The sequence below is a fragment of the Hippoglossus hippoglossus genome, chromosome 22 (genome assembly GCF_009819705.1).
Source record: "Hippoglossus hippoglossus isolate fHipHip1 chromosome 22, fHipHip1.pri, whole genome shotgun sequence".
NCBI classification, from domain to species: Eukaryota; Metazoa; Chordata; class Actinopteri; order Pleuronectiformes; family Pleuronectidae; genus Hippoglossus; species Hippoglossus hippoglossus.
Window position 1 is genome coordinate 9,032,149 of NC_047172.1, and position 8,875 is coordinate 9,041,023.

At 42.3% G+C, this 8,875-nt stretch overlaps 1 protein-coding gene and 2 non-coding genes across 4 annotated transcripts; all 3 read left to right on the forward strand.

Annotated features, from left to right (window-relative positions):
- Window positions 1–266: 266 nt before the first annotated feature.
- On the forward strand, window positions 267–7,300 carry mapre3a (microtubule-associated protein, RP/EB family, member 3a). Of its 2 annotated transcripts, none has more exons than XM_034576265.1 (7): window positions 267–419; window positions 2,179–2,306; window positions 2,388–2,533; window positions 2,670–2,862; window positions 3,801–3,943; window positions 4,850–5,002; window positions 5,957–7,300. In XM_034576265.1, exons 2-7 carry the CDS (start codon window positions 2,186–2,188, stop codon window positions 6,023–6,025), a joined length of 825 nt encoding a protein of 274 aa, XP_034432156.1. In that variant the 5' UTR covers window positions 267–419; window positions 2,179–2,185; the 3' UTR covers window positions 6,026–7,300. The 2 variants fall into 2 exon arrangements, with proteins under 2 accessions (XP_034432156.1, XP_034432157.1); XM_034576266.1 differs by having other exon boundaries at window positions 268–419; window positions 2,670–2,826.
- Window positions 7,301–7,526: 226 nt separating this feature from the next.
- Window positions 7,527–7,599, forward strand: trnaa-agc. The gene has a single exon. It is a non-coding gene; the product is annotated as a tRNA-Ala (tRNA).
- Window positions 7,600–8,113: 514 nt separating this feature from the next.
- Window positions 8,114–8,186, forward strand: trnaa-agc. The gene has a single exon. It is a non-coding gene; the product is annotated as a tRNA-Ala (tRNA).
- The last annotated feature ends 689 nt before the right edge of the window (window positions 8,187–8,875 follow it).

Below are 8,875 nucleotides of genomic sequence, written 5' to 3' on the forward strand. Positions count from 1 at the left end.
TCTTGTGTCAATGAAGGTGTTCCTCCTGCACCAAGTGGCGTGGCACTATAAAACAATGACAACAGGCTTTATTGTCTCTATTTTCTATTTCTCTATTTCAGATTTCAAAAAAACACATTTGAACTCTTGTTTTGTGCGTGTCGCCTGAGCCTCTAAACCCCGTTCGTCCGTGGCAGGGCCTTAAATCCGAGCAGACACACACATCCTGTGTCTCTGAGCTGGAACAGGCCAAAGTCCTATTTATAATGAACCTCTAGCAGCATGGAGTCGGGCGCATGCGCGGTGCGGGGCCGGAGCGTTGCAGACAGGGGCGGCCCGTTACCAGGCGAGCAGCGCAGCGCAGGGTCCGACACCGACGACGGCAGCGGCCACTGACAGAAGGAAACCTGCCACTGTGATAACAGCACCCGTGAAATACAGTGAGTATGGAGGCGTGTGTGTGTGTGTGCGTGTGTGTCTGTGTGTGTGTGTGTGAGGAGGAGGGTGGACGGGACCCTGCGCTGCGTCCCGTTGCTGCTCTTTGTTTCAGGGATGCGTGTTTGATTCCCAGGCGCCGAGCAGATCTCACCCAGCGCCGCCTCTCCGGAGGTGTATCCGGGGAGGCCTGCAGAGGGGGCCGCGGCAGGACCAGCGTTGCGGCTTTTCCGAACGGGCTCATTTATTGTTCTCGGCTCGGGCTTGAAATGTCAGACCCCCGCCCATCTGTCCCGGACTTTGTTTTTTACTGCAGTCATTATCGGAGCAAAGGCCCAGTGGATTTTTTTTATTTTTGTATCCATTGGAGAATAGATTGACTTCCCGTCCCCCCACCCCCACCCCCTCTACCGCCGCCCTCGATGCTAGAATAATAATAAATCCTTATTTCTGAGGGATCGCACGCTTCTGCTAATGTGGCCGGAACCTGCGTGTTCTCTATTGTGGCTGCCATGGTTGCAGGCTGCAGCCCCGTGGGGGAATGTGCATGGTGTAATGTGCGCCGCCGATCGTGCGTTCACTCCGTGTTTTCACCAGGAATCAGTCGGTGTCATCCCTCCCAGCTGCAGACACATGGTGTGACCTCGGAGACCATTTAAAGTCCCCCATCTTCACTGGTGTCACCATCCAAATGTTGGTGGGACACCGAGTGGAAAATCCAAGTGAGGCTTGCATGGAGCTGTCAGATGTGGAAAGCTGCTCAGGGGTTTTTCTGTTTAATCTGGTGTGTGTGTGTGTGTGGGGGGGATTGTGCTCATGACACATCTGTAGATTAAAACTAAAACCACATGGTGTTTACAGTCGGAAATCCAAGTGACACACAGGCCAATATTGCTTGGTTGGGTTTTACAGGCCCCATCAGCTGCAGTGGTTTCAGAGCCAGTCTGGGATATTTGATCTGAAAGGACAGGGGGGGGGGGGGGGGGGATATCTCTCCCCACCTTATAGGACAGAAGGAAGAAATGGTAGAAACCTGCAGAAAGAGGCCAACCTCCCCTCCACGGAGAGCTGTAGTTGCATTTCGTAAAATGTCATCTTCAACATATTCAACATATAAACAGATCATATAGATTATAAGGTTGGATGCTTATGGTATAGATTGCAAATTAGAAATCCAGGATATGGCTAAATTGAAATTAGTCCAAGAAAAAGAAGGTCCTCAAGTGAATGAAGTCTAGAGCTGAAACAATAATAGAAACTATTCTATTTATAGATATGTCAAAGTTCCAGCTTGCCTTATGTGACACCAATTAAGATTTGGCTTTTGAATGTTTGATCACAAGTTGTTTGGAGACGTCAACTTAAATTGTAACAAGGCTTTTTTACAATTATTGGACAAACAAGGATTGATTGGGGTAATCATCATTAGTTTTAACCCTTAATAAGTCAAGTGCAAAGTCCAAGACGTCTGATAGGATGGGTAAAGGTTATGGGAACGAATCAGAGAACGTCACTGTGGGCAGCTCGGACAGATGGAGGAAAAACAAAGTCTTCAAACAGCCCAACTTGATCATATGATAACAGCAATTTGTTTACTTCCATTATAGGGGTAATAACTGACATTATGATGTTGTTATGATTTTTGGGGGGAATGTATTCTTGTGGATCTAAAGTTCCACCTAAATCCACTGAAATTGGCTAACCTTTGTTTTTTTCGATCCAGCGAACTGAACACCACTTTATTTCTCTCTCTGTTTGTCTCAGGTAGGGGATGGCAGTGAATGTGTACTCCACATCGGTGTCCATTGACAACCTCAGCCGACATGACATGCTGGCATGGGTCAACGACTCTATGCATCTCACCTGCACCAAGATCGAACAGCTCTGTTCAGGTAAAGCTGAGAGTCGGTCGTCCCTGACTTTTGTCCCCAACAGGACGATGACACTAAATACCACGTCTTTGTGTTTTCCAGGAGCATCATATTGCCAGTTCATGGACATGTTGTTTCCAGGTTGCATCCTTCTGAAGAAGGTCAAATTTCAAGCCAAGCTGGAGCATGAGTTTATACACAACTTCAAAGTTCTTCAAGCAGCTTTTAAACGGATGAGTGTTGACAAAGTCAGAATCCTTTCTTTACCATATTATTATGTATTTGACTACATACTTTTGATTGTATTATCTCTTACACAAGATGCTGAAGATGCATGTTGAATCACACAGAGCTATTCTAGCATTTCCCGTTTCCATTCTCCAGATCATTCCCGTAGAAAAGCTTGTAAAAGGGAAGTTCCAGGACAACTTTGAATTCGTGCAGTGGTTCAAGAAGTTCTTCGATGCCAACTACGACGGGAAGGAGTACGACCCTTTAGTAGCCAGACAGGGTCAGGACGTGGTCCCTTCCCCCAACCCAGGTGATCACTTTATCCACAAACCAAAGAGAAACCCAGGTAAACCCGACAGTTTTGCCGTTGCTGCACGGTCTGGCTGAGCTTTGGATGTTCCCGAAGGCGCTCCCTGTAAGCAAGTGGTGCGAGCAGCACGATTCGCTGAATGACTGCTGTCCTCTTTAGGTCCATCTCACTGCCCAGCATTCACAGGCAACACAACACTGTGTAGGTATGAGCGAGTCACTGGTGGGATTGTAGTAAATCCCCTCAGTGTGCGGCGGGAGGCAGCATTGGCGGGGTTTCAAACTCCCATCACGCAACTTCAGTTTGAACTTGCTCTCCCACTTCTAATTCATCAGGGACCCGTAATACCAGAGGACCTAAAGAAATATCAAATGCAGCAGTGCTTTCCTGTGTACTGCAGTACACAGGTGCAGCTTCATCTGCCTGAAAGCTGGACTCATACAAAACTAAGTGTGTGTCATTTTACTAACAAGAATAATGTCAGCCTGAACAGCCTTGCTCCGGCTCCATGAAAGCTTTTTGCTTGGAAATCATGGCGCAAGCTATAATTTGATTTGTAGTGTCTCATACGCCTGCCGAGTGACTTTGCCACTGGCAAGCTGTGTGGTTGCAAATGGGCATTTATTATAAAACTGTAGTATTGCAAGTTGGCATGTTTTGTCTTTGATGTGAAACTCCTCTGCTGAAGCACTTATAGAGGCTTGGCAGTTTTGAAACTTGATTTTCAACCGTTTCTTAACCTAAATTTTACACTGGGCTTCTTTGAAATCTGGCCATATCAATTTGTGTCTTTTATATTATTCACCAAAACATCATATCAAAGGCACAACATTATGCTACAAGCTGATCACATCAGCTCCCTATAATGCGCTACATCCATCGCCACAATTGCTACGAAGCCAAAGACAATAAATGCAGCGGCTCTGTTTTCATTCAAATGATTAACGTCCCTCACCATCTATGACCAAATCCAGGACCACAGAGGACATCTCCAACAGTTCCCAAAAACATGCCAACACCACAGCGGGTCCAACACAACACTCCAGCCCTGAGGAAGAACCCGTCTTTGTCTAGAAATGGAGGCAGTGATGCGGAGATCATGGAGCTAAATCAACAGGTAGAGTTGAATGGAGGAGCTACGGTCTGAGAGTAGTAGTCCTGATACTTATATCAGGGTTTTGTACATAAACCAATACTGAGCACAGATCCAATGTTGAATTAATAAGCTGAGAGACTGGGATCTTTTTTAGCCACTGAACTTGTTGACGTACCAAGGATTGAATCATAGTTTTTTGCTCCCTCCGTACTATGTCAGCTACTGGTAAACTGCTTATTATGTATGTATCATGTGGTAAACACACACAGACATAAACATATTAGTCAGCTCTATTGTCACGATACCTGATCCAGCTCTTTGAGTCGATATAAGACGATATCCAATGTCAACATTGAGTCGACGCATCCTGATCGGTTTCTCTTATCATTTTCTCTGGTGGATTCACACCCACTGAAAGCAATTACTGTACTGCATTAATTATCTTATTTACAACAGACAATATGACATGTTACAGAAGGAAAAGCTCATGAGTAAATAAATAAGATTCAATAAGATTAACAATGGCTGAAATCCCATTTAGTCACATCAGTTTCAGGGTTTCGGACGTTTCGCACTCTGGCTCACTTTTGTTTTAAATGCCAACAATGCTGGGATCTCAAACCTATTTTCCTGTTACACTTCTTTAATGTATTTATTAGAACAGTGTCAGTGTATGTGGTTGTGGGCCTTATTTTCATGTCTTTCAGTTTAATCTATGCTGCATTTTTCCAAAGCAATGGCAGTTCATTTACATTCAAACCACTAATTTAGTTTTTATTTGCATGATTTACATATTTCAGAACAATGGAGAAGATGAAAGAACTCATGTCTGTGTTAATAAAATATTGATTGAAATATTTTTGGCTGTGTCCATTGTAACTTTCTTTTTACTCCCAGTGTAAACACATGTTTCTGTTTCTGCCTCAGGTGATGGAGATGAAGTTGACTGTAGACGGACTAGAGAAGGAGAGAGACTTCTACTTCAGCAAACTACGGGACATCGAGCTGATCTGCCAGGAGAACGAGGGTGAAACCAACCCCGTCCACAGCAGGATAATCCACATTCTCTACGCAACAGAGGTATGTCTGATACAGCAAATCTATGGCCTGCAGTGCACCACGGAATTCTTTTATTTTCTCAGTGTTAATTACTACAGAGAGGCTAAAGTGAAACCACAACATCTGGGTTCTGTTCCAGAAGCAACCTAACTTAAATAAAAATAAAAAATCAACTTGACATGTAATAAAATGTATAACACAGCATTAGTCCAGGAAAATCGTGGGTTAAACATCCCAGCTCAGCAGAAGAAGGTGAATGCGATATATTACTTTTATTATCCAGCTAAGAAGTTGGAACGTTAGATGAAAAGTGAACAGAGGAACAGAAATGTTGGTAGATATCATATTGACGAAACCAAGATACGATGATGGAAGTACCCACACTGGTACACTGGTAGATTTTCATGGGAACTGAAATATTTTTATGTATACAAACAAGTTAACTGCTGTTAATTTTGTTAGAATTACAAGTGTTTCAACATCCAACAGAGACTACTGTAAAATATTTGTCTTAGCATACGGGAATTAAAATGCTAAATGTTGTCAGGCAGACCGATAAAAGAAATCGTCAATGAGAGGATTTATCTGTTTGAATGTCCTCAGTGATCAGGAATTTTTATTTTTACTTGGAACCAAACTACAGGAAGCACAAACTAATAAATATCAGTTCCCTTAAAACGTGTGACATCAAGATCCATGAATTATTCCCTTGGAAATGGGTGAAAATATCAGCAAATTCTCGCAATCTTTCAATAATAAAGTGAAAAACAAAACCCCACATTTAATGGGTTCTTTCTTAGCCCATGTTCCAAACCTTGCACCACTTTCTGTGGACATCCGTTCTGTAGTTTTTGCATAATCCTGCGAACGCAGAAACAACCCAACTGACCAACAAACAAACTAAAAGGCAGAGGTGAAAACATGTCTTCCTTGACGCGGAGAAGCTGAACACTGCTTTTCTTTTCTTTATCTCAGGACGGCTTTGCGCCTCCAGAAGACGAGGAGCTGGATGAACAAGCTCACCTGGACCAGGAGGAATACTGAACCCTTCATCTCCTCCCCTCCGGCATCCCCGCTCTCCCTTTTCTTTAGTGCCCTCATTTGTTTTCTGCTCTCTCTCTCTGCACGCTCTCTATAAATACCTCCCATCATCCCTGCTCTCTGTCCATCTTTTCCTTCCTTTCTCATCAGTTGGACCCCCCCCCTGCATCCACCCTCTGGCCGTCGACATACTTTGCATCATTTGCTGCTCACCCCTGCCTCCACTTACACAGTAACAATAACAGTAATGTACAACATATCCCAGTTATTTCAGCATGAGTAACGTAGAAAATCGAGTCGACGCCGGCGTGGAGGTTGCTTGGGCAAACAGTGGATCTAAGTCTGTAAATATGACTGACATTTGGATTTCTGAGAACAGAACAGTGTCTTCGCTCGTTATGGAGTCATTTGTCTTAATGCTTCTACTAGAGCACGGAACAACACGGCTCCAACGGGCCATCGGGACACTCCCAGAGCTACTAAAACTGTAACAAAAGTGACTTTGTTTTAACAATTTCTTATTTATTTAACTTATATTTCATTAAGATTCACTTTCTGTAGCAGAATCGGTGCAAAACCTACTGTATGTGAGCTGAAAACCGAGGGCCCCGGTATGTGATTTGAGTCGAGGTGTGTGTTTGAGGCTGCATCGAGCTTTTTATTTTGTTTTACGGAGGGTTCGTGGCATGTGGAAACACTGGAGGAGATACTTTGGTGTAATGGCCTCGAGGCGTATAATGATCAGTGCTCTGCAATTATACATTTTGGATCCGCAAAACATATCTGAGCATGAGAATGTTAGACATTGACTGTGAATGAGTGATATTTTGTAAATGTACTTTGTGATCGATCCTGGTTAGTTGCCATTGTATCGTTCAGGGCGGAGGAGGAGCTCTGCCTGCAGACCGACGACATGGTTATAGATCGTAGCAGTGCTGATGTTTGATTCTCGGAAGCCTGACACGGAATTGATACGGACAGATTTTTCACATGACAGCTTTTATCATGTCTTTTTTCCTGCTAATCATTTTGTGTTTTTTAACTTTTAATTTGCTGGTAGCCCAGGATGTATGAGTTGTTATTCGAAAAGAAACTCGGTATTAAGAGATCTGTCATAACAACCAGTTTTAACCAAGGAAGTCTCCCAGTCCTTCCCAAGCTCTTTAAACTTTGCACACTGGCTGTCGTCTGCTCTGGAACTCGCATTCTTGGACCGTGTAAACATCTACAGAACGCTCATCTTTTGAGTTTTGACTAAATAAACAGTTGAGAAATAAATGGCTTTGTGTGATGATGGATTTCTAGTGCAACAATGACAAGCTTACAGAGGCCATGAGTCAAAATTTCACTCAACGAATACAACAAACTATACACTTACATGAATACATATATATAATACACATACATATAATCTAATGCACGTCAATATATCATTGGTAGTAATTAATAACTGAACCACTGACCATATTACAAAATCGTAAGAACGTTCTTTATGAAACCAGCCGGGGGATTAGCTCAGATGGTAGAGCGCTCGCTTAGCATGCGAGAAGTAGCGGGATCGATGCCCGCATCCTCCAGACTTTTATTTTTTTTTGCCCTCACAAACTAATTTGAGTTAAATTAAGATTTTAAAATACGAAGAGTGACTGTCGCTATGAATTCACTGTCCTTCCGGTTTATTTTAACTTCAACTTTCAGCTGTATTTGTCCCCAGAGGACAGTTTGTGTTTTCAGCAAAGGGTTAAAACACAGAAGATATAAGACATAAAAACATAAAAGGACGTGGACATGTAGACAACAGACGGTAAAGTCCACTCACCACGTGATCCATACTCTCCATGTTACGAGAAAACACTGGAACGTGGGTGAAACATGACGTCACTGTGATCCGGCCTGATGTCTAAAGATATATCATTTTATATATTGTATATTTTGAAATAATAATAAGATGACAGCACAGTCAAATTACAGTGTGTGAGGGCTACGAACAATTCATGTGTAAAATTCATGGGCGCGTCGCCAAAAGGAATAAATGATAATTAAATCCTGTACATATTTCAAAATACACAACCGTCTCCTGCTTGACCACCAGGGGGATTAGCTCAGATGGTAGAGCGCTCGCTTAGCATGCGAGAAGTAGCGGGATCGATGCCCGCATCCTCCAGATCTTTTATTTTTTTAATCCCTTTTTTGTTTTTTATCGAAAACACAAACTGATTTAAGATGAATTAAGACTTTAAAACTGTTTGTAAGCGGTTGTAACCTTCAAAGTAGGAAGAATATCTCCCTCCACATTTATCTTCTCTGCTTATGCCAGTTTCCTCGTAACTGCAGAAGAGATGTTGGTTTGATTTTTAGATTTAAATACAATTAGTACAAAGGCAGGTTGTTCTTAAAGTTGTTTGTTTCAAGAAAAACGGAATAACTTAAATATGAAGCCCATATGAACAGATGAACAAACAGCTGCTGTGAAATGTTTATTGGTGTCACGTTCACAAATTCAAAAGTCATACAGATGCTACTTTTAAATTCAAAATAATAGTCAGCAAAAAAAAGCTTTGCAACAGCAGCAACCACAACAAGAACATCAATAATAATAATTATAATAATAATACTTCAAGCTAGATAAAACTACACTTGGAAATAATGAGACATTTGCATGTTGATGGATTTAGTTCAATACTAAACTTGCAATATTGCAAACTGTAGCTGCACTAATCTACATCTTGATGTCTTTTGAAATTTTGCTAAATACTTTCTTAAGAACGAGAGGGAAACATACAAGTGAAATGATTTGATTACTGGGAAAATCTGAGCGGAGCTTTCAAGCCCCCAACATCTTCTTCACCATGT

Coding starts and splice junctions, on each gene's coding strand:
- mapre3a (XM_034576265.1), top strand. CDS start 2,186: ATGGCAGTGAATGTGTACTCCACATCGGTGTCCATTGACAACCTCAGC. Junction 2,863..3,800: donor CAAACCAAAGAGAAACCCAG/GTAAACCCGACA, acceptor GACCAAATCCAG/GACCACAGAGGACATCTCCA. Junction 3,944..4,849: donor TCATGGAGCTAAATCAACAG/GTAGAGTTGAAT, acceptor TTTCTGCCTCAG/GTGATGGAGATGAAGTTGAC.